The 24,136-nt window shown below is 57.9% G+C and overlaps 2 protein-coding genes across 9 annotated transcripts; one reads left to right on the forward strand and one right to left on the reverse strand.

The window, feature by feature from the left end:
* Window positions 1-95: 95 nt before the first annotated feature.
* MTG2 (mitochondrial ribosome associated GTPase 2) lies at window positions 96-7,476 on the forward strand. 7 transcript variants are annotated; one of them, XM_025263802.3, is made up of 7 exons: window positions 96-233; window positions 1,540-1,764; window positions 3,489-3,636; window positions 4,268-4,383; window positions 4,831-5,049; window positions 5,202-5,340; window positions 6,063-7,476. In XM_025263802.3, the coding sequence occupies exons 2-7, from the start codon at window positions 1,561-1,563 to the stop codon at window positions 6,455-6,457; spliced, it is 1,221 nt and encodes a 406-aa protein (XP_025119587.3). In that variant the 5' UTR covers window positions 96-233; window positions 1,540-1,560; the 3' UTR covers window positions 6,458-7,476. The 7 variants fall into 7 exon arrangements, with proteins under 7 accessions (XP_025119587.3, XP_025119589.3, XP_044783775.2 ...); XM_025263804.3 differs by having other exon boundaries at window positions 99-233; window positions 1,556-1,764; XM_044927840.2 differs by having other exon boundaries at window positions 132-1,764; window positions 6,063-6,341; window positions 6,437-7,476.
* An 8,669-nt stretch (window positions 7,477-16,145) lies between these two features.
* Window positions 16,146-20,466, reverse strand: HRH3 (histamine receptor H3). 2 transcript variants are annotated; one of them, XM_044927843.1, is made up of 4 exons: window positions 19,887-20,466; window positions 18,693-18,859; window positions 17,301-17,707; window positions 16,146-17,198 (listed from the first exon to the last, which is right to left on the reverse strand). In XM_044927843.1, the coding sequence occupies exons 1-4, from the start codon at window positions 20,140-20,142 to the stop codon at window positions 16,778-16,780; spliced, it is 1,251 nt and encodes a 416-aa protein (XP_044783778.1). In that variant the 5' UTR covers window positions 20,143-20,466; the 3' UTR covers window positions 16,146-16,777. The 2 variants fall into 2 exon arrangements, with proteins under 2 accessions (XP_044783778.1, XP_025119579.1); XM_025263794.2 differs by having other exon boundaries at window positions 16,146-17,707.
* Window positions 20,467-24,136: the final 3,670 nt, after the last annotated feature.

Here is a 24,136-nt window from a genome sequence, read left to right on the forward strand (position 1 = left end):
GGTGATGGGGAGCCGGAAGCCGCGGTGGGAGGGGGTTGCCCGGCCCGCGGTGTCGGAGTCCCTGGGTTCAAAGGAAACACCCGCCCACTTGTTGGAAACCCTCCTCGGCTCTCCCCGGACGCCCGTAGCCACTCCCCCTCCCGCACATGCGCGCTGAGGAACCCTGCGCAGGCGGGGCCGGTCCCGGAAGTGATCCCTGGGGGCGGCACCGGAAGTGACGTGCCCCCGGGGTGGTGAGTGTGGGTAGTGTCCGGGCACCCGTGGGAGAGGGTAAGGGGACAGGCGTGGGACCGAGCGCGCCCTCGAGTCCCTGGCCCGGGCTTCCTGCTTCCCTTTAGCCGCGTGGGCGAGCTCCGGCAGGCCGGAGACGCCCTCTGGCTGAGGTCCTCGCGGTGTTCTATACTTGCGGTGGCGCGGTCGCACAGAACAGTGTGAGCGTGAACACGCGTGTAAACAGTTCTGCAGAAGCAGCGTCCTGCTCTGAGGGCAGCTCGGGGCAGGCTGGACCTCTCAGACTCGTCCTGCTCGCAGGCCTGTCCGGAGGGGCTTCCTTCTGTCGAGGACCCTTCTCGAGACACGAGCAGAAAGGAGAACACGATTTTAAATGATAGTTCTCAGGCAGATTTTAGCAGCGGAAACGTGTCCAGAGTTAAGGAACACGACACTGATTCTTTAAAAATGACCTTTGCCTTGGTGCCCTGGACGGTGGTCATGTGTGTGTCCCGCATTTAAAGAACACTGCTGTGAATCACTGGTGCAGTGAGGATACTACGTGAAGTAGGCAAGTGACAGCCTCTCTTGAGTCTCAGCCTCCACTGCTTTAAAATGGGCGTGCAAAATGTAGGGGTCCGAAATCCTGGCACCGTCTCTTGAGACAATTTAAGGAGGATGTAAAGGCCCCCATTTGAAGGGGAGCATTCAGGGAAACAGCAGAGTTGGTGTTTTTATCTGGAGCTGGTGACAGTGGCATTGCTTCTGCTCCTGGACACTCGCAGGGTAAGGAGAAGGACCAGGACAGAGGAGTGTAGACATGGCCTCCTTGGCTGGTGGTGCAGCCTTCAGTTGGTATCCAGCTCTTCTGCTACTCCATCCAGTCTCTGCCCAACAGCAAGGCAACTGAGGGTGGTCCTGCAGGGTATTCTCTTGAAACAGAGCAGGGTGGGAAAGGAGTCTCGAAAAGCAAATGGGAAAAATCCAGTATGAGGTGTTACCCCTCATAGGGTTGTAAGAAACAAATGGGTTTGTTTTGGGGGTTTTTTTTGGCCTCAAGACTTATGGGCTCTCAGTTCCCTGGCCACAGAGTGAACCTAGGCTTCTGGCAGTGAGAGCCCAGAATTCTAACCACCAGGGAACTCCTTCCAAGTGGCATATGGGCTAAGAGGGCCTGACTCAGGTGGAAAGTGGTGAGTGAGATGAGAACTTCTTTCGTGGGCTCATTTATTTCAGAAACCTACATCAGGATTTTTCTGGCCCAGGCACCCACACTTCTTTAGTTTTGATTTCATGTTCAGGTTTAAACCAGATGTCTTATTTTACCAGTTTGCCTTTTGTTAAGGAGTCATGATACCTTCAAGGCTTTTCTCAGCGAGACCCCAAGCGGTGTTGGAAGGTGTGGGGTTCTGGATGCTAGCAGCCCGCGTGGTCCCTGGGCCCAGCTGCCGCCTTCTGCTGCGCACTTCTCCCAGGCTGCTGTCAGTCAGCTGTGCGGACTGCACCAAGCACCAGGAACCCCCCAGGAAGCAGCCACTCTCGGAGAAAAAACTGGTGAGACTTCTAGAAACCCTGAAGGGATTTGCCTCCAGTTTCCTCATTGGAAGTCACAGGGTGTTGTTTTGAGCTCCCATTACCTTGTCTTCATTTATCCTTGAAAATGAGGACATGAGATGAAGGCCTGTGGATACCAAATACCGTGCTGGCCAAAACTGTGGTGGCCCCAAGGTGGTGCCCAGTGTGCTAGAAGTGATGACCCTTCTGGATATTCTCTCCCTTCACCAGGAGGGTGCCCAGGCTCCTGTATTACTAGCTTATGTGTCTGAGATAAGTATTATATATATTCTTAAATGCGTGGAGAAGGGAACGGCTACCCGCTCCAGTATTCTTGCCTGGAGAATTCCATGGACAGGAGAGCCTGGCGGGCTGCAATCCATGGGGTCACAAAGAGTCAGATACAACTGCGTGACTAACACTTTCACTTTTCACTTTCATATTCTTAAATATGTGTGAATAGTTCTTAATTTATAACATTGGAGAGGGGCGCATAGACGTTTAGTTTTATAGTTCTCAAAGTCTTACGCTTTTTTTGTTCTTCTATTTACCAAAACCTATTTAAAATATGAATGATCTTTAATTAAATTGAAGAATGTACGTGTTTAAGACCACTTTGCTTTCTCCTAAGTAGGGGGTTCCACATGAGGCTTATTAGGGCAGAGAGTACTTCCTGTGGAAAAATCACTTTGGCAGTCAGCAGGTGTACTCAGATGTGTCAGGTTTCCAGGGGTTATGTCTCCTGCCTAGAATGTAAACATTGACTTTGAGTTTTATCTTCTGTACAGTGCTCATCAGTTGTGCTTTTTTCCCATCAGGTTGCTTTCCATCATGTTCAAAATTATGCACTGTGTTTTTGACTAGTAATTCATGGTTTTTTCCATGTGGTGGTGCCAGAGCATCTTAAAATATTTGTGTGTTTTCCTTTTTTAAAAAAAGATCTGCTTATAGAAATGCAGGTGCTTTGGTCCCCACGGAGGGGCTGTGTGGGCGGCCACATCTGCCTGTGCGCTCCTGTGGGAAGCAGGCAGGCTTCTTGGGACAGGGCAACTGGGCTGGGGTGGTAGCCCCAACTTGCACCCTGATACCTCGGGCAGCTGGACATCTTGTGTTAGTGAACATTTATTAAACATTAGTCCAGTCGGTTAGTTAGTTCTAATTCTTTAGGTCAGTTGTAGCTCCCTTAGGGACCTGGAGAAGAACTTCTCACAGATTAGAGCTCTGTTTACATCACCACATTTAAAAATGTGGACCTACTCAGTTAGCCAGAGAAGACTTCTGCGCTTAGCAGGAAGCCTGGCAATGGCCCAGGGACTGTCGCTCTCAGTGTCTCGTGCTGAGGAACAGAAACTTCATTAGTAAAGGTCTGTTATTTCAGTAGTGTGTTTCTGTTTGAAAAAATCTAGGAAGACGCTGTATTTAAGGAGTGTCTCCTATGCTGTGCTGTATTTAGGTTGTTAGTGTTGCGTTTGTCTCTGGGGTGTGTATTCCACGCTGACCACTCTTTACATCTGCATTATAGATTTACATTTGCCTACAAATAGCAGTGACTTCTGGGAACTCTTTCTTATATTTGCATTTTAGGGGAGATTAGCAATGTTAGTATCATTAGCATCTAATTTTAAAGCTCTTCCTAGGTAGAAAAGGTACCTTTCAAATGGCTACTTAGTCCTTGGAAGGACTGCGGAGTTAATACCAATCAGGGCACCCTGTGCTCTCTGCAGAAACGGCATTTTGTGGATCATCGCCGAGTGCTCGTCCGAGGGGGACACGGAGGCAATGGGGTGAGCTGCTTTCACAGTGAACCCCGGAAGGAGTTTGGAGGCCCTGATGGTGGTGATGGAGGCAACGGGGGCCATGTCATTCTGAGAGGCAGGTGCCATCGGGCCGCTGGGGAAGTTCACTGTGTCTGCCATCTCTGGATGGGGAGTTTGCACCTTCTTGCCCTAACAGGAATTTCAATTCAAAACCCATGTGTGGACATCATTTTATTAAATTACGTGGATGTTCACATTTAGAAATTTCACCCCAAACCAACTTTCAAACCAACTTTGATGGTTTGTTGTTTTTTTAACATTTCAGGAACATAAAGACTATCAGGGAATCTAATATTCTGGGACCATATGTCCAAGGGTTAAATCTGTTACTGTTACTATCCCAGTCAAGTGCTGAAAGGGTGTTGATCGCCCCTACACACATGGATCACAAAGGCCTAGCAAACTAGTCCACTTGGAGTTAGTAGCCATTCACAGCACGATAATAAAGTACAGCTATTTTCAAACTCCCAATGATATTGTGGGTGGTTGTGAATTTTTTGGAAACTGTAGTATCTTTTAAAAGAAAATAAGAATTTAGCTTTTTCAAAAAGTCTCATTGCTGGTTTGGTAACTTTTGCCATGACTTCATCCCACGTGTATTCTTAATCTGAACAAGAGAAACGACGAAATGAGACGGGTCTGCCTTTAATGCAGAGGGCGGTAACGCTTCCCGCTTTGACTTCCAGTTGACCAGCAGGTCAAGTCTCTGTCCTCTGTCCTGTCGCGGTACCAGGGGTTTGACGGCGAGGACGGCGGCAGGAAGAACTGCTTTGGGCGGAATGGCGCTGTCCTCTACATTCGGGTAGGCCAGGCGCGGAGTCCCCTGTCCACCCTGTGGGCCGTCAGGTTCCCAGGTCCTGCGAGTGGTCCAGAGGGGCCCGTCTTCCACGGAGCAACCCCAGAAGGGGACTCTGTGTCAATTTCATACCATATGCACCTGTGACCTGTTCACAGTCACGAGAAGATTCTGTCTTCCAGCGAGGGGACCCATGGGTCCGCAGTCCCTATCTGCAGCCCCGCAAGCCTCCCCTGCCCTACCCTCCTGGGGCATCTCCATGTGAGCAGTGGGTTCATGCCCTCAGCATCACTGTCATTCACAGATGCTCTGCTCATCCTGATGCTATAGAAGCGCTACTGGGAGAAGCCGTTGTGCAGCCTGCCCCACAGAACCCTGAGGGCCCTCCTCCCTCTGGGAGCTTGAAAGTACCCCCTTCTCTAGAGCCCCTAAAAACGCTTTGTTGTGTTTCAGGTCCCCGTGGGCACTTTGGTGAAGGAGGGAAATGAAGTCCTGGCTGACCTCTCGCACCCAGGAGATGAGTTCATTGCAGCAGTGGGCGGGACAGGGGGAAAGGGTAACCGCTTCTTCCTGGCTAACGACAACCGTGCGCCCACGACTTGCACCCCCGGACAGCCAGGCCAGGAGCGCATCCTCTTTCTGGAGCTCAAGACGGTGGCGCACGCTGGACTGGTGGGTGTTGTGCATCGCAGCGGCCGAACAGCCCGCTTTCTCCTATCAGATCCTCTTGGCTTCATCAGGAGCCCTACTCTTGCTTGTCCCCCATTCCCAACCTGAGACTCGCTGACCCAACCAGTTACAGACTGGTCTTCACTGTCTTCCAGGTTGGATTCCCCAATGCAGGGAAGTCCTCGCTTCTCCGGGCCATTTCAAATGCAAGGCCTGCTGTGGCCTCCTACCCATTCACGACCCTGAACCCCCACGTGGGGATTGTTCACTACGAGGACCACCAGCAGATAGCAGGTAGGATCTCTCAGAGGATTAGGTGATGGTGGAATTCAGAGCCATGCTTATGTAACTTACATGCAGCCTTATTTTTCTTCATTTAAAAATTGTAGTTCTTTATCAAAATCGGTTTAGATTTGCTTCCCACCCCCTCCCCCAGGCATCTGTTAGAGGCAGTTCGGGAATTTGAGTTTAAATTTCAAACCTGAGGAAATTACTCCTTTTCACCGCCTCTATTCTTCTCTTCCATCTACGGGGAATTCGGCAGCATCAGTCAGGTGGACAACATGTGATTTTAAAAGCTTTCCCTGTACCATTTTGAGAGAAGAAAACTTTTTCCAGAAGATAATGTACCCATTAAAAATAGTAAGCCTGCTGGCAACGTGGTTTGTATAGTACTTTATATTTTCAGAGGACTCTATCATAATTTCTATCGGTAATCAAATTATTAATAGATTACAGGAAGCCGTTTTCCCCTTTTTTGAATCACTTTTGAAGCCAGAGAGATTGGAATGTGTTAAGTAGTTCTTATTAGACTGATCTGTCATCGTGCCAGTCACCCAAATATTTCAAAGCATTAGCAAGACTGGAAGCTGCAGTGCCTCAGATGGAATCGGCCTGGTGAATCAGCAAGGCGGAAAATTGAACGACTTCACTCATGAGATATTCTTTGGAAGGAAAGTCTCAGTGCTCAGAGGCCCCGGGCTCCCCTCCTGACTGTCTGCTTGTCTTCTCCACAGTGGCTGACATCCCCGGCATCATCCGGGGTGCCCACCAAAACCGGGGCCTGGGCCTGGCCTTCCTCAGGCACATCGAGCGCTGCCCCTTCCTCCTGTTCCTGGTGGACCTCTCAGTGCCAGAGCCCTGGACACAGCTGGACGACCTGAAGTATGAGCTGGAGCAATACGATGAAGGCCTGTCCAAGAGACCCTACACCGTCGTGGCAAACAAGATCGACCTCCCGCAGGCCAGGGCCCGGCTGCCCCAGCTGCAGGCCCGCCTGGGCCAGGAGGCCATCGCCCTGTCGGCGGCCACCGGGGAAAACCTGGAGGAGCTGCTGCTGCGTCTGAAGGAACTGCACGACTGCCATGTGGCCACCGAGCTGGAGCACGGCCGCCAGCCGCTGCGGTGGTAGCAGAGGAGGCAGCACCTGGCAGGCCAGCTGCGACTGGAGATGAGGAAGGAGCCCCAGGGAATTGGGAGGCCTTGGTGCAGGGGCCTTCCTGCCAACCCGGGACTCCCAGCCAACACAGCCCCTGCCCTGGGACAGGACCCCTTGGGCAGCGGACGCTCCTGCCCCCGCCAGTCTGTCCCCAGTGCTTGCACGCCTGCCTGCGTGTGAGTGACGTGCTGCAGTGGGCTCATCTGTGTTAATCGGCCCCTAATTATTAATAGTAGGGACTACATGCTGGCTGACGTCACCAATGGGCACGTGGACAGGAGCCCGCATCAGCAGCGCTGACTCGCAGGTGGTGGCAGCTGAGGCAGAGGTGGGCCTCTGATGCCACAGCTGTTGACACCTTTCACAGGGATGCTCCGTCTGCTGCATGAGGCAGGGGGCGAGGAAGCTTTGAAGCAGGTGCCCAGCTGTGAAGAAACGGAATCAGTGAGGGTGACGTCCGCCCTGTCATCCCAGACAGTGGTGTGCTCTGTGGAAGCTGAGCTTCACGACTGAATGCTCTCAATATCCGACCTGGGCCTCACGGTGGGTTATTAACTGCGGGCTGCGGGCAGGGTGTCGGCAGCCTGAGCCCCAGGGTGGTCAGGGACAGATCTGTGTTTCTAGGTGTCACTGGGAGTTGTACCCACACCTCAGGGTCCTCCAACTACAGATACCCTAATGAAGACAAGCCCATGTATCAAGCAAAGTGGTCTTAAACTTCTGTTTCCCCCAGCTAAAGGGGGGAAACAGTCTGATGCCCCTGACGTGTCCCTGAGGGGTGAAGGAGGGCAGGGGAACAGGCTCTCTGGGAGTTGGCCTCAGGGTCTCAAGGCATCTGAGCCTCTGGATCACTCAGACCCGCGTTGTTTCTGCATGATGGGGGCTGGGCAGACCTCAAACAATAAGCCAGCGCCTCAGCTTTCAGGAGCAATTCCGTTTTGATCTAACATCAAATCTGCAACAAGAACAAGAGTTCTTTACCCGAAGCTTTATTTTAATGTCTTGTAATTTCAGAGGTCCTTGTGTTCTGGAAACCAGAGATGGGTTTTGCATCTATTTGTTCTCTCAGGCCACCACAAAGAGTAAAGCCAGGTCTGAGTAGCATTTAATTATCAACGGCCTTTCATCTTGCTCACAGGGCCCCCGCCACGCTCACTCTTCAGAGGCGGAGACACTCAAGATGCCTGTGTAGCTGACCCGCCAGGGGCCCCCCTGCAGGGGCAGCGGCTTGTCCAGTTCTCGCTGTGTCCCCCAGAGCCTCAGGACCTGACCCTCAGGGGCACCAGTACATTTGTGGAATGAGCAAGTGTGTGGTGGCAGATATTTAGTGCTTTTAAAGGGTTGCTTTTAAAGACATTTAAAGGACCAGGTGGACGCCAAGCCAGAGCCCCTGTCCCAGCTCCCCTAGACCTGCCTCTTCTGGCCGTTTTGCTGAGTGACCTGCTCCAAAGTCTGAGCAGCTCTTTACTACCTTGATTAGCCTGGAGCATCACCTGTTGATCTCTGGCCCCGAACAGGGACTTGCTTTCTCACGCTTTCTCCCTGTACCCTCCCTGGGTCTGCGTTGGGCCATCAGGGCGTGGGCTGTGGGGTCCTGGGTTTTCTTGTGGCTTTCTCCCTCCTCCGGGTGGTGTCTGTCCAGTGTCATCCCTACACACTGGTTCCATCTCCCCAGAGCTCAGCCACCAGTCTCCCCTGAGGTCGTCTCTCCACTTCCTCGGCCTTCTGTTCCCCCGTGGATGACAGTGGGCTCAGCACCTCCTGGGCCAGGGTGGCCGCCGCCTCCCTGCTCTCTTCTCCCTCCTGCTTTACTCTCGATTCATCTGCAAAGACCCTGTTTCCAAATCAGGTCATATTGTGAGTTTCCAACTGATGTGTATTTGGGGTCCTCTTCAGCCCCGTCAGCACCCTGTTTCATACCCAGCTGATGCCCCCTCATCTCCCCATGCAGCAGCCTAAGCGGCCCCATCCTTGTATGCACAGATCCTTGCCCTACCCCTGCTTGGTGACCCTCTCCCTCGCCTGGCCTGAGTCCCCCCGGGCCCCCGGGCCCCCCTGCTCTATCACTCCAGCTGTTTCCTTGCAACACCAGGGACCCTCCAGTAAGGATCCTCTGGGAAACCAGGCTTCTGTGCTGTCAATGCCCTTCCTCAGACACCCTATGAGTGCCCCCCAGCTGGTGGCCCCGCAACCATGAGATCAAAGCCAGTCTCACCTACATGGGCCCTGCCCTGGGCCTGTCTCAGGTATGAGGTCCCTGGTATGTTCATCAGCCGCCATGTGGCTCTTTGAGACACAGCTCATTGGTTTGGGTTGCATCCCAGGGCCAGGACACCAGAGGAAGGAGGACAGACTTGCTGGGCCCATAGTAGTTCGGGTAAAACACACGTGTGTGGGGATACACACCAGTGTGTTTACAGATTGTCGGGGGGACATTCAAAGGTCACGGAGAGGCGGGCACCACCCCTGAGGGTTTTGTCCTGATGGGTCAGTGGTGGTCAGGCTTGGGGGTGGAGAGGTGGCTGAGGCTCTGAAAGCACGTGAGATGCCTGGTCATGTTATCACGTGACGAAGTCACACAGAACTTGAGGTTTGATGGGTGGACTCAGAGTCTGGGAAGGCGAGAAAGTTCTGGAGGTGGATGTTGGGAATAGTTGCACGACTGTGAATGTGCCTAAGGCCACTGAGCTGTGCACTTCAAATGGTTCAAAGGGTAAGTTTTACATATACTTGACCACAGTAAAAACACACAACTAAGCACACGCACCTGTGTGCACACGTGCAGTTACATGCGCACACGTGGCAGGTGAGCACGCGCTAGGCACTGTTGACACCATCCGTCTCGTCGCAGGGTGGCTCTAATGCTCAGGCCCACCAAGGCCAGGGTGTCTCCTCTCGTGAAAGGGCAACAGGGCAGATGGAGCAGAGGGGCCACACGGGCCTTGGGTGGAGCCAGACCTGCCCACAGGAGTGTGAGCACCCAAAGAGGGCACCTGGAGGGGTCTCTCTGTCTTGCAAACCTTTAATTCTCTGGAGAAAAAAAAATTTTCCGTGTCAGAAGTAGCCAGGCACCAGTGGGTCGGTATTTTTCCAGAGCCAGGAGATGTCTCCACTTTCTGCTATGGTCTTGGAGTGGAGATGGGGGTGAGGGGCAGGCTTTCTGCCTCACTGTGGTCTGGGTGGGCTGCCTAGCCCATCAAGCCCACTACACTTGGCACTGGGATATCGCAGGCACTGGGATATGCCTGTCACACACGCCTATTGCCTGGTTTTATCATCTATATGCCTGGGACACATCTGGAAGGTCCAACGGAGTAGGGACACCTGTGGTCTGGCCTGCGGTCTTAAACTTACTCACTTCAGCCCCACCCTGGGTACACAGACCCTTCCCCATGTGGGATCTTCTGGGACCCATGGCCAAGGACCGAGCAAGCCTTGGAGTCTAGAGGGCCATGCCCCCAAGACGCTAGCATACTGTCCCTGGCCAAGCCTAGGGGTCCGGGCCACAGGCAGCCACCGGCCGCCCACCCGCAGGCCCTTCCCATAGCTTCCAAAGAGCTGGATGGATCCTCAGAGCTCAGCCCCTCCCCCTCACTGTCCATGAACACAGGGAGGGTCACCACCTCTGTGAGATTTGAATTTTAGACTCAAAACAAAGAATGCGGTACTTAGCCACCAGATTATTTGTTGTGACTCTGAAATCCAGGTTGCACTGAGCTGTTTTATCTGATGGCAGAAGTGAAGGGGTGAAGCAGGGGGAGGTTGCGCAAACACATCCCTGTTGACACTGGCCCTGGAGGGAGGGCTTTGGACTGGGCCACCTGGGGGAGAGGCTCCACCCCACCAGGGTCCTGCCTTCTTCCCATTCCTGGAGGGGCAGAGGGCCCACCCTGATGGCCTATGCCAGGGCAGCACCAAGTGCTTGCTTTCAGCCAGCTGCCCTCTGGTGTCCTTGGGCGGCCCAGCAGTTGTGACGCTGGCACCGCCCCGCATGGCTGCCTTCTCCTGATCAGGTCGGGCCAGCCGGCTCATCAGGACCACAGAGGGCTGTCTGCAGGCCATAGCTGATGAGCGGGCCTCCGGGGAGCACCCAGCGCTGGTCCCAGGAATCCTCCGTGTGGGCCACAGAGCTGCTGACCCAGCATGGAGGTTCCATCCAGGAGCTCGGACCGAGGGATACTGACTTCTTTCAATGATCTGGGATCCTCAGTGACTTGGGCTTCTGACTTGGCCCCATGGGAGCTCAGGACAGCGTGTAGACACCATCCATCCCTAGTCCTCCCCCACCCGGAGTGTCTCGCAGTTTAAAACACTTGGGTTAGAATTTGACTCCTTTCTATTCAAAGATGGTCCTCTCTTAAAGTGCACATCTCCCCTCTCTAGAGTAGTCAGCCCATCACACTTTAGTATGAATTAATAGGTTTGAGGAGCTGGGATGAGGGGCAGACAATTCCCAGGCAGAGCAGAGCCTCAGCTGACACAGAAAGCCCTGGGCCCTGAAGGGCATCAGGGAGGGGCCAGCAAGGAATGGTCCACCCACCTGCCCACCCCCGTGGCTACTCGGGAATCTGGGGTTCTGCCAAACTGGGGCCCAGGGTGGAGGGCAGGCCAGTCCCTATCCTATACCTCTGCTCAGAACCAGGGCTTGCTGAGCCCTTTGAGGACTGTCCAGCATTTAAAGCAGAGCGTTTACAGATCACCCAGTTTGACGTGTTTGAATTTGGAAGCCGGTGACTCTGGAATGTCACAGATGCATTTTTAGCCCAGCACTGCCACCCCCTCCTCCCCTTGCTCCAAACCCTCCCTCCCCCTCCGTTCTCTCCTGTCTTTCTTCTTTCTCTTTTGAAGGATATTTTTGTGCCCCTCTGAGATTTGTGTCTGACAAGCTCCACAGCAAGGCACCTCCTCTGGACACAGAGCCTGCCACCCTGGGGACAGGACCCCAGGTACTGTGTGGGGTGCCCTGTTTAGTGGAGAAGGAATTTAAGCCAAGGCAGAGTGCCTGGTGACCTGTGGATGGGAAGTATGTCACAGGCCAAAAGCCTGGCATCCTGCCCTTCCTTCCTTAGAGCCGGTATGTTAACATACCAACAGTCATTATTTCCTACCACCAATCATGACATTTTTGAATCACATTGTAAATCAACGGTTGTGTTGTGTGCTCAGTCACGTCCGACTCTTTGTGACCCTAGGGACTGCAGCCCACCAGGCTCCTCTGACCATGGAATTCTCCAGGCAGAAATACTGGAGTGACTTGCCATTTCCTCCTTCAGGGGATCTTCCTGACCCAGGGATCGAACTCTTGTCTCTTGGGTGTGCTGCATCGGCAGGTGACTTCTTTACCAACTATGCCACCTGGGAAGCCCACCATCATCACAAACAACTAATTATTTACTAAATGATTAACTCACTTCCTCATTTTTTATTAAAGACAGAGCCATCTCATGAGCAGGAATGTTTCCTTCCCCTCCCCCACCCCAAGACAGAGGGATGCCAAGCTGAGCCATCACATTACAAAATGTTATTTTGTGCTGGCTTTAGGAAAAGAGGGGCATTTGGTGACTCATGAAACCAAAAGGTGCTAGCTTCAGGCCAGGCTGGATCCAGGTGCTCAGAGAGCAGCAGGTAGAAGCCATCTGCCAGCTCTCAGTGTGGCTTTCTTCTGCCTTGGCTGCAGCAGGCGTGCTCCCTCCATGGTGAGGCCTCTAAAGAACAGTGTTGGAGGCCACCAGGCCAGCAATCCCAGCTGCAGGGGAGCATTGGCCTCCCAGGGCCCCCAAAGTCCCAGGACGGCTGCTGTCTGGCCACACTGGGGATGTGCTCTGCCCCAACTTTCCCCAGGTGGTTCTTACCAGCCACACCTGGGACCCATAGCTGTCCTGGAGCCCAGGGATGGTGTCAGCCCCTGGACCCACTGGAGTGAAGGGGGGATGGTTCCCAAAGGAAAAGCAGGAGCTGCTGCCACCAGAAGAAGGCATTGGGCTTGGGCAATGAGAGGCCTTGGGCTTGCTCAGGAGTGTGTGTGTTTCCAGGTGCCCAGAGTAGGGCTTGGGAGAGGAAGAGAAGGTGGGAGAGGGCGGGGTGTCCCCTTAGCCTTCCAGAGGGGCAGCCCCCTGCCCTGGCCTCAGTTTCCCCTGAAGCACATTTTCCACATGACCTGGGTGGTTGGGTCCAGGTTCCTCCACCCTCCTTCCTACCTCTCCCTACTCTCTCCCACTTTCTTGGCTCCAAAAGGGCAACTTCTCCCAGCTCCTGTGCACCACACACATAACATACAGCAGGCGCCACTGTGTGCTTTGGGTTAAGATCAGCACAGTTGAGTTCATCCCCAAGGCTCACTGGAGCCCTTCCCAGATGCATCACCAGGCAGGTTTCTCCACTGTACTTGTCATCCAGGGATGCAGGTGAGTCCCAGGAGGACACAGTGGGGCAGGGACCCACTCTCACACCACACCCCCCGTGGTGCCCAGAGGGACCCAGGGGGCGGGAGGATAGAATGCTGGCACCTACTGGCTGCTGAGTGTGGGATATGAGCCAGTTGCCCAGCCTTCAGGGCCCCAGCTCTCAGGGTCTACTGAGTGTTGAGCTGAGCCCACCCCTCTGTGGGGAGTCTCTGAAGACACAGGCTCCAATAAATGTTGGTGGAAAGGTTCCTGCACCCCCTGAGCCCAGCCACGAGTGTCAGGATGGGAGGTGGAGGCAGGGGCTAGACAGGGTGGGTCTCCCCATGGCTCAGACCTCCAGAAGCCCTGCCAGCTGATCCCAGGTTTCCCTCATCATGACCCTGATGCCCTAAAGGACTGCTGAGTAGAAGGCCTTTAGTAGAAGGATGGGAGCTGCCTGCTGGGCTCCTGGGAACTCCACCCCAGGGTGGGAAGGACCCACACCCAGCAGCTGCGCAGAGCCAGTTCCAAGGGGGCTCTCCCAGAGCCAGCACCGTGGTGGGAGGGGTGGCCAGACATAGGAAGCCAGTGCCAGCCTGGGGAGGCGGGAGTCCTGGAGACCTGTTGGCCCTGAGCCCTGCTTCCCTGAGGGCCAAAGGCTGGCCCTGAGGGGAGCCAGGTCGCCCATGAGTGCCCAGGGCAGAACCCTGCCTCAGACCTTTGCCCAGTTCTTCAGCTGCCTCTGCCAGTCTCTGCACTTGTCCTCACAAATCCCCCAGGTACCCATTATTAGGGCTGGGCTGACACAGGTGGGCCACCCAGACTGCGCTCCATCCTAGGGCCTCAGGCTCACTCTCTGGAGGCCTCGTTGTCCTCAGAAGCAAGGCCACCCTCCTCATCTCGGCCTCCAGGCCCCGGGGCATCAATGCCGCCCATCTGGGCCCCTTTCACTTACATGCCCTTCTTTCAGCCCATGGGCTCAAACCCACCACTAGGCTCAGTGGAAGTCTGTGGAATAAAGGAATGAAACAACAGCTCTGCAGACAGGCTCCCTGTCCACATGGCTGACGAGCCAGGTGCCCCCTCCTCTTGGTCCCCCCAGCCCCGTCTTCCACCCCCGTGGGAACAGCCCTGCTTATGGGCCAATTGTTTGTCTACCCGCCTCCCACCAGCCTGTGGCCGGCTCAGAGCCCAGCACACAGTAGGTGCTCAGTAAACAGCAGCTGCCCATGTGGGTGGCACCCGCGGGGGTGGCAGCTCCTGCCTCTGGGCTCAGCTTTGTCTCTGCTCCCAGCAGTGGATCCGAGGAGAAAGGCCCCCTTGGCGGGTTTGTTTGTGGCAGGACACGACCCAATAGACTCTGTGTCTTTCTTCTCTCCTCCTCCACCCCTGCAAGGGAGTTCGGGGAGCGGCAGTTGCCAGAGATTGAAGGCAAAATTGCTTGAAAGCCTGCACTTTTATCCTCCAATTTGTAGCCATTTAGCAGGGCCGGGCTGAGGGGCAGCATGGGCTCTGGCTGTGCGGGCAGCACAGAGGCGCCCACTGCTGCAGAGAATGGGTTCTTTGTCCTTCTCCAGACAGCTCTGGGCTGCGAGATGACGCCCACAGACCGGGGGCCAGGCAGGTCTGCAGGGCCGCAGGGAAGGTCAGTGGCCAGCCTCACCCCAGGGCCCAGGGCTGCGAGGGCTTCCCCAGGCTCCGGCCACAGGCAGCGGGTGGCCTCTGCCGACCCTGCCTCACTTCCCTGCTCCCACTGCTCAGCTCCCGACAGTGCCCAGGCCCAGAGCGGACCTGAGGCTTGGCCCTCCCTTGGGCCACTAAGAAGACTGTTGCCCTGCCTGGACCAGAGGGGTCTCTCTGGTGGACAGAGATCATGGAGGGGAAGGAGTACCAGCTTGATGAGAAAATGTCTCGAAGAGGAAGACTGTGGATTTTAAACATTGTGAATAGCTGTGAATAGCTGCGCTCCTGCTGTAGTGGGAGCACTGTCTGGACCTCACTGCTGGATTCGGGAGCCACGGCACCCAGTCATAAGACTGGCACTGAGGCCGCCGAGTGTCTCTCAGCCAGAGGAAGAGAGAACATGGTCAGGACTGTGGACGCTGGGCCGGCACAGCAGGGGGTGTCCGTGAGGTCAGGGCAGGGAGGGCCCTCGTGGCTGGAAAGGAGGGAAAGCTTCCTGGAGGCAGTGGCATCTGACCCACCCATGTTTATGTCTCCCCTAGGTTGAGCTGGTCTTGCCGTCTTTCCGAGTGGGCTCCGGGCAGCTGGGCCAGTGTCTGCCCCTCTGTGGAGCCCAATGGGCTCAGGCTCACCCAGCACTGTCCTCATCATCTCCTTCTCCCTGTCCCCATCCATCACACTCAGTCCCGCCTCCAGGCCATGGCGGGAAGCCACTCTACCAGAGATGCCTCCCTGCCTTGGGCCGTCATCCTCTTGAGCTGGGCTCCAGCCCCCACACCCCTGAAAGCTCCCCATGGCTGAGAACAGTGTAAACCCCTGTCCTGGGGCAAGCAGGCTGCAGCAGGTGGGGTCTGTGCCATCTGTTTTCAAGCCTGAAGTGAGAGAGAGTGGTGGGCGGGGCACTGCTGGGGCACCGTGTCCCATACCGGGGTTAAACCCTCGTATGACTGCCAACTCGTCTTCTCTCCCCATCACAGGGCCCCCTCCCCCACTTGAAGAGACACTGAGGCCAGGGGGAGGGGCAGGCCTGCCTCTCATGCCCGCCTGGGTGCTCCTGTGTCCCTGTGGGTTCCAGGTGATGCTCGGCCACCCCCATGAAGTCCTCAGGAATCAGCACCAATAAAAAAATACACTTTACTGTGTGGACTTCAGGGTCTGCAGGGGCAGCACAGCAGGTGTGCGGGGAGCAGAGCATGCAGAGCGCCAGCCAGTGCACGGGATATGGCGAAGTGGCCCCTCTGCTGGGCTTGGCACCTGGCCCCTGGGCTCCTCCGACTGCCCTGAGAAGACTCTCAGGGCTCGGCTGTTTCCCTCTCCCCAACCAGGAAACTCTGGTTGAGCAGATGGAGCGGGAGGGGCAGCCTTGTGACAATTGGGCATCTGGGGCTCCGGCCATCCTTAGAGCCTCCAGTCGGGGCCCAGTACCCGAGCTGGGGGTGGGGTGGGCAGAGCAGCTGGCTCGGCTCAGCCAGAAGCGGCACACACAAGGAAGGAGGGCGTGGGAGCCCACACCTGCCAATCCAGCCCCGAGCTCCTCAGCAGTTTTGTCTCTTTTGATTAAACATCTAAGGAACATCGAGTTCATGGACGTGTTTTCTTCTTCTCCATCTTCGTGAAACACCCAGAATGGAGATGCAGAGACCTGCCGTGAGCAAGGTTCCTGGGGAGCACCCGGCACTTTGGGAGCAGATAAAGTTGGAGGGAGGAGGGATGAAGGACCAGGTCCGGCCTCAAGCAGGGGATGGACAGCAGCAAAGCCAGCAGCCAGGGCTTGTCTGAGACAGGGCAGGTGTGCAGGCGTGTGCAGGTGTGTGCACGTGCAGGGGCCGTGCGCTGGCCCCAGAGGCCTGGAGTGCACGCCAAGCACTTGCTTTGGGAAGGACACTGAGCAGTAATTGTGAGAAGCAAGGACACGACCGGCCATCACACTGTCCGTGGGGGTGGACAGAGTGGCTGGGAGCCCTGGATTGTCCCTCCTGGGCTACAGCGGACTTGGGTGGCATCGTTCTGGCTCACGCAGCAGGGGCCCTTCCAGCTGCCCACCAGGCTGCCTCCACTGCCAGAGGATGGTCTGAGAGGCTGCCATGGCATTTAGGGTGGGCCAGAGACAAGGCAGAGCACACGCCTGCAGGGCGGCCAGGTGGACGTGAAGGCCCAGCTGCCCAGGAACCCAGGGCCTCGAGGGGGTGGCAGTGGCCTCAAGCATCCTGTGCCGTGGAAGGCCAGCTCACTTCCAGCAGTGCTCCAGGGAGCTGTGGGGCTGGATCTTGAGCTTCTGGGGGCAGAGCAGCTTGGTGAAGGCCCGGCGGAAGCTATAGTGGCACAGCGGATAGAGGACGGGGTTGACAGCCGAGTTGGCCCATAGCAGCCAGAAGGACGTCTCGTACCAGTAGTCGGGGATGCAGTGGCCATGGCAGGCGGCCCGAATGATCATCAGGAGCGTGTAGGGGGCCCAGCAGAGCCCAAAGATGCTCACGATGACGGCCAGTGACTTGGCTACCTTCTTGTCCCGCGAGAGCCGGAAGCGCTGAGTGATGCTCTGGGACACCATCTTCATGCGCTTCTCAAGGGACGCTGAGGACGCAGATGGCTTGGAGCCGCGCTTGAGTGAGCGAGGCCTCTCAGTGCCCCTTGAGGAGCTGCCGGAGCTGGAGGTGGGCGAGGCTGCGGCACCCCCACCACTACCACCCCCGAGGGCCACCTCCCCTGCCTCAGGGCCTGGGGTCACCTCGCTGACCCCCACCCCGTACCTGTGCAGCGGCACGGCCTCCCCGCACCCTTTCTGCCAGCATCCCCAGCAGCTGGGTGCGGCGGGCGGTGGAGAGGGCTGGGCCTCCGGTGGAAGCTCGGTGGTGGCTGCCTCGCGCACTCCATCCAGCCGGACACGGGTGCGCCTCTGGATGTTCAGGTAGATGCTGAGGTTGAAGAAGGTGACACTGAGGAAAGGGGTGAAGAACTCAAGGGTGGAGGCCGTGATGAGGAAGTACCAGTTGTAGAAGAACTCGGCGTAGCAGTGGCCCTCGGGGATGGAGCTGCCGCCAGACAGGTACTCCCAACTGAGGATGGCGGGTCCATAGAGCAGGAAGGCCAGCACCCACACCAGCACCATCTTCTGCACCGCCCGCCGCGTGTCACCCTGCTGGGCCCGGTAAGAGACCTGCAGCGGGACACGCTGGGTCAGGAGGCAAGGGAACTGAGCCCAGGGCACAGTGCCGCCCAGAGCTCCGGGCAGCCTCCAGGCTTCTGTGCAGGGCTGTCCTCAGCAAAGATGCCTTCCCTTATCCTCCATGAACCCCCGGTAGGCTGAGGCCTGTGACTCTCCCATGGGCTCAGAACCGCCCCTCAGAATCCTAATATTGTGCCAGGCTGCCTGTCAGCTGTGTGCTCCCCAGGAGTCACGTCACTGTCCAGGCCTTTGAGGACCCGCCGTGTGCCCTGCTCTGTGTTCGGCATCTTTGATATCATCTCATTTAATCTTCATGGCTGCTCCACCCTGGCCCCCACATTCTTGATGGCTCAGGTCAGGCAGGAAAGACCACAGGTGGAGGGGCTCCACGGGAAGAGCTGACTCCAAACCCACGCTCTCTGCACCCTGACCCACTGCCTCCCTAGACTAGGACACACACAGCCCCAGCAGAGGGAGCCTGGCAGAGCCGTCAGAGGAGATGGCACCAGACTGACCTCTGCTGCAGTGCTGCAGCCAGCCCTGTGCCTGTGTGACTCCGACATGGGAAGTGTGGGCAGTCCAGGGTCCCTAAGTGTGGCCTCTCACACCCAGGGCAGCTCGTGGAACCTGTCTTTCTGAGGCACACACACCCGTGGGGAGGTTCTACCAAGGGCCCTTGGGCCCAGATAGTCCCTTAGTTCCAGGGACTTTGGACCTGCTCCAGGGTGGAGGCTGGAGTGACCCCCTCCTTCAGGTCCAGACGGCCCCTTCTGCCCAAACCAGGACCAGTCCTACTGGCAGCAGATGGCTACTGAGCAGGCAGGTGGCTACAGAGTGCCTGAGGTGAGCGGACCCCAAGCCCACCCAGCACCGCCCATTCAGAAGTGGCCGTACCCCCTGCCCGGTGCGTCTCCTGGCCGCCTCTGGCCACCCTGCCCCCTGAGAGCGAACATGGGCACCCACATCCCAGACTCACGGCTCGGGTGACCGACAGGAAGCGGTCATAGCTGATGAGTACGATATTGAAGACAGAGGAGGTGCAGAGCAGGTAGTCCACCACCAACCACAGCTTGCAGAGGCCCCGGCCGAAGGGCCAGCGACCAGTCAGCACGTAGGGCACATACAGTGGGATGCAGAACGCCCCTGTGGGAGAGGAGGGCCATGGCTGGGCAGGGGCCTGGGGTCAGACCCCCCACAGCTGGGAGACAAGCAGGACCTGGGGTCACATAGTGGGCCCCTTTTTGGGACCAGCAATCCACCCTCCGCCTCCTTCCTAGGCATGCTCTGAGCCCTGCACCTGGCCTCCAGCCCTTGCCCCACTTCCAGCCCCACTGTGTTCCTGGACTTGGGAGCAGGAAAAAGCTCCAGCGGTAGGGCCCACTGGGCACAAGGAGACCCAAAGCGTCATTCCTGGCCTTTTGCTAGTCCTCCCAGTGCCTGAAGGAAGGAAGGAGAATTTCCTTCCTCTCTGCCCCGCTGCACCCCAGCTCCTATCTTGGCCTTTGGGCAGCTCCTCCTCATCAGCTCAGAAGCCGGGAAAACATTTCTCCGGACTCAAAGGGCACTTGACTGCTGCCATGCGAGCGGCTCCCACCGCCAAGCACCGCTCTGAGCAGCTGGCAGACGCTCCTCTCAGCCCCAACAGGTGTCTGGCGCTCCGGCCCCCTCCTTGCGCCCCGCCCCACTCCAGCCGGCGGCAGCGCACGGACACGTGAGAGCGCGCGCTTCAGAGCGTCTCCCCAACCCCCCCTTCCCCGCGGTCTCCTCCCCCAACACGGCTCTAAAAATCTCCCTTCCATGTCCCCTCCCCCCAGCCTCCCCCCAGCCTCCCCCCAGCGCCCTCCCCGCGTCCTGAGTCCGCTGCAGCCTTTGTTTGGCTACGGCGCAGGAGCCCGCGCGGCACCGTGGCCTCAGCGCCTTGCGCCTTGCTGAGCGCCCGCTCGTTCGGACCCCTTCCCCGGGGACGTCCTTCCCCAGCCCGAGTCCCGGGGCCCGGGAGGCAAGGAACTTCCCCTGTGCCCACCTCCCCAAAGTCCTGGACACACCCTACCCAGGCCTGGCTTCCTAGCGGGGTGTGTCCCCGAGGAAAAGCACCCTAGGTCCACGTTCCAATCCCCGCTGACCCGACCCGGCTGGGCGCCCCTGACTCTGGAGGGGCTGGGGGCTTTACCCACGAGGAAGTCGGAGATGGCGAGGTTGAGCAGAAAGAAGTTGTTTTGCGTGCGGAGGCTCGAATCCGCCACGAAGGCGAGCATGACCAGCGCGTTGCCCAGCACCGTGGCCACGATGAGCAGCGCCATGAGCGCCGCCAACACCGCGGTCCAGGCGGCGGAGAAGCCGCGCGCCCCGCCCGCCGCCGCCGCCGCCGCCTCGCCCGCCAGTGCCCCCGACGCGTTCAGCGGCCCGTCGGGCGGTGAGCGCTCCATGGCCCGGCCGGCTCACGGGACGCGGGGGCGCGGGGCAGGGTGCGGACCGCCGGCCGGGCGGCCAGGAGTGGCCCCGGTCCGGGAGCCTGGTCTTTGCGGGCTCTCGGCCCGGCCGGGTTCCCCGTTGGGTGCCCGGCGCATGGTCCGCAGGCGCCGAGACGGGGGCCGGGGCGGGCCGCGCCCAGGGGGCCCGGCCCGGAATCTGAGCCGAACCGGGCCAGCGGCACGACCGTTGCAGCCCGAGCGGACCCGGGGCGGAGCTGGAGCCGGAGCCGCTGCCTGAGCGTCCGTGCGCCCGGAGTGCCGGGCGCAGCTGAGTGAGCCCCGCGCCCAGCCCGCGGCCCCCCGCGCCCCGCGCAGCACCCCCGCCATTGGCTGCCGCCCTCGCCCCGCCCCCGCCCCGCCCGGCGCCAGCAGCACCACGGACAGCGCCGCGTGCCCGCCGGGCCGCCGGAGCCCCAGCCCGAGTGCGCACGCCGGCTGGCGAAGAGCCTGGCACGGCGGGCGCCCGAGCTAGAGGCTCGCCTGCGGTCAACCGCCCGCGCACACAAGAGCCAGTCTCTGGGCCGCTTGACCTGCCCCGTGTCCTTTGTCCCAGTGACTCCTGGCTGGCTCTCATCGGGATCTGGGGCGCCTGAGGGGGTCCGGAGTGGGAGTGAGGGGAAACTCCCGCATCCGCGCTCAGGGGAACTTGCCCCCACGGGACCCCCTCCTGGTTTCACCCTTCGAGCAAGCAAGACTCCGAGAAAGGAATCTCCCGAGGAGAAAGGATGGGAGGGGTCGCCGATAGCCGGTGCCCTGGTCAGGGGTTTGCTCCACCCCCCATATGCGTGGGACTTTGGGTCTCACTTTCCCTTGGGCAGGATCCAGGGCAGGGTCCAGGGTGACCCGCAAGGCGCAGACAGATGTGGAGTTACATAAGGGAAGATGGGGAACCAGCGAACCCAGCCGGGAAGGGAGCGTGCCCACCCTGAGCTCAGGGGGCCGTAGGCTGGGGGAAAGCGACCGTCGGCCTGGCACCCAGCCTCGGGGTCCCCCCGGTGGACAGCGCGGTGGGGAGGTCGCTGATGCGGGGACAGACGAGGTCACTGCGCTCCGGGCGCAGCTAAGGCGGCGCGTTGCGTTAGCGCCTGCGGGAGGGACTGGGGGCAGAACGGCAGGAGGGAGCGCCCCCTCCCCCAGGCACAAGCGCTCAGATAGACAGGGTCAAGGACGAGACATACACAGCGAGACAGACAGACACGCCCGTAGGCAGACACACAGACACCCACAGACCAGGGAAACAGCCACCCAGCGTCAGGCTGAGGACCCACGAACGGCAGTTAGACACACACACATCAGACAGCAGACAGCGAGGGAACACAGCCCGAGGGAGAGGGAAGCAGCGACTCCGCTCCGTCGCCAGCGGCGCACATCCGCGGAAGCCTCAGAACAGAAAGGCGCGTCTGCGCATGGGGGTAGGGACGGGAGGCTGGGGGAGGGGCTGCAGAGGGACCCCAGGTGCTGGCACACACGGGCACCCCCACACTTACATCAGCTTCCTGATCAAGCTGGGACATATCCCTCCTCTATCCCTGAGGTGATTTAGAAAGTTTGGGGAGTGAGGGGTGCTGGGCTCCCTGTCCCCCTCCCCAGGGCTGACTGCAGGGAAGAGACCCCAGCCCCTCACCCCAGCCCCAGAGGATGCGTGATGATTCTATGGCATCTTGCAGCTTATGCTGGGGGAGAGCTGTTGAGACTCCAGCTCACCACCCCGCACCCAAGCCCTCTCTCAGTACCTCCCCACTACCAGCAGTCTTGCCCCTCTTACAGGCTCCCTCAGCTCCCCTTGACTGCACCCCGACTTTCACGGTGGACCAGGCTGCACCAGGAGCAAGCACCAGCTGGTGGGTAGACAAGCCAAGGCAGAGAGCTCATAGAGTGGGCAGCCAGGCACTCCCACCGTTTAAGCCTTCCCGCATCACTGGTGCTGGGTGAGGACCTCACGTCCCTGTGCTCAGCCATGGGCATCCCAGGGCCGGCTCTGGCTAGTCGTGCTTTGTGGGCACACCTCCACCCCCTCCCTAGGTCTCCGGAGATGGAGTTGGATGGGGGTTTGGAGAGGGGCTCTGGCCCTCTCCTCACTGGCTGGGAGCCTGTTCCCCAGCCTCAGCTGCTGTCCTGGGTGGAGGGCTGAGTCGGGGGGTGTCTGAGCAGAGGGCAACCCCTTTACAGTCTCAGTCAAGCTCCGTATGGTGTCAGTGTTCTCCAGCTTTCCCTGGTGGTCTCACATCACAGCAGCTGGAGCAGGGATGTGATGGGGGGAGGGTGGACTCAGCTCAGACCCTGGCACTGGAGACCCAGCTGAGTGCCTTGGGGGAGTTACTCAGAGGGTGGAGACCTGGAAAGGAGGCCATCAGAAGCAGGAAGGCCACAGCTGGCCCAGAGGTTAGAGGTTGGCCGTGGCTGTGTGCGGTGAGCGCCCCCTATCGGCACATATACGCATGACCTCATGAGCCCCCACATTCGCCCTACAAGGTGATAGGACCAGCAGCCTGCGCAGAGCCCAGGAAGCCACCAGCCCAAGTCACACAAGAACAGAGGCCCTTCTCTTGATGGCCACACTCCTGGCCCAGCCCTGAGATCAAGGCCTCTGAGGTCACCAAAGGTACCAACTCTTGGGGCCTTGACTTTGGGTGGACGGGGACCTAGAGTCCTCTGTGCTGGGTCCAACTTGGCCAAGGCAGTTTGGGATAAACGAGGCAGGTCCCCACGTGGCTGTTCACAGAGCCTCCTGCCTTGAGGTCTCTGTCCCAAGGAGGGGTATTCAAACCCCAGAATGGCAAGGAACCGCTCCAAGACAGCGGGAAAGGCTGGCTGAGGGTAGGAGACATAGGCCCCTCTTCTCAGCTCACCAGGATATCCTCGGAGATTATGGCCTGCAGCTTGAGTTTCTTCATTTATCAAAACAGCCAGCATTTGGGATTCAAAATGTCCAGTCCAACAAGGAAGCAATGTCCCAACCACATAAGCCCTAGATTAGAGAAATCTGACCCCCTGCAAGCCCTCACAGAGGAGAAGCCTATCCACTGACTGGCTGATTCATCCATTCATCAATCCAACAAGGTTTTAATGAAAGTGAAAGTGTTAGTCGCTCAGTCATGTCTGACTCTTTGTGATCCCATGGACTGTAGCCCACCCTTGTCCATGGAATTCTCCAAGCAAGAATACGGGAGTGGGTTGCCATTTCCTTCTCCATGAAAGTCGTTCAGTCGTGTCTGACTCTTTGTGACCCCACGGATTATACAGTCCATGGAATTTTCCAGGCAAGAATACTGGAGTAGGTAGCTGTTCCCTTCTCCAGGGGATCTTCCCAACCCAGGAATTGAACCCCGGTCTCCTGCATCGCAGGCGGATTCTTTACCAGCTGAGCTACCGGGGAAGCCCAGGTTTTACTGATCTCCTACTAAATATCAGGGAACTTCCCTGATGGCTCAGTGGTAAAGAATCCACCTGCTGATGCAGCAGATGTGGGTTTGATCCCTCAGTTGGAAGATCCCTCTGGAGAAGGAAATGGCAACCCACTCCAGTATTCTTGCCTGAAAAATCCCATAGACAAAGGAACCTGACAGGCTACAGTCCATAGGGTTGCAAAGAGTCAGACATGACTGAGCGACTAAACAACAACAGAATATCAGAGTATCAAGCATTCTGATGGAGGGAGGGAAGCGTAACACAGCAGTTAAGCGATGAGTGTATCAGATAGCCGTGTGCTCCAGGGAGAGAAAAAACCCCAGGCAGGGGATGGAGGGTGCCAGGACAGTGGGCTGGGGGGGGGGGTGGCCCACCACTGCCTCCCTGGCATTTTGAGCCCCTTGGACCCAGGGAGCAATGGTCAGGAGGAGGACTTTCGGTTCTGTTAGGGCTAATTGGCCCCAGTCGGCAGGGGGAGGTGGCGCTGCTGGTACACAGAGTGGCTGGGAGATATGTGGGATCAGGGCCCTCCTGGCACTGT

The sequence above is a fragment of the Bubalus bubalis genome, chromosome 14, assembly GCF_019923935.1.
Source record: "Bubalus bubalis isolate 160015118507 breed Murrah chromosome 14, NDDB_SH_1, whole genome shotgun sequence".
NCBI classification, from domain to species: domain Eukaryota; kingdom Metazoa; phylum Chordata; class Mammalia; order Artiodactyla; family Bovidae; genus Bubalus; species Bubalus bubalis.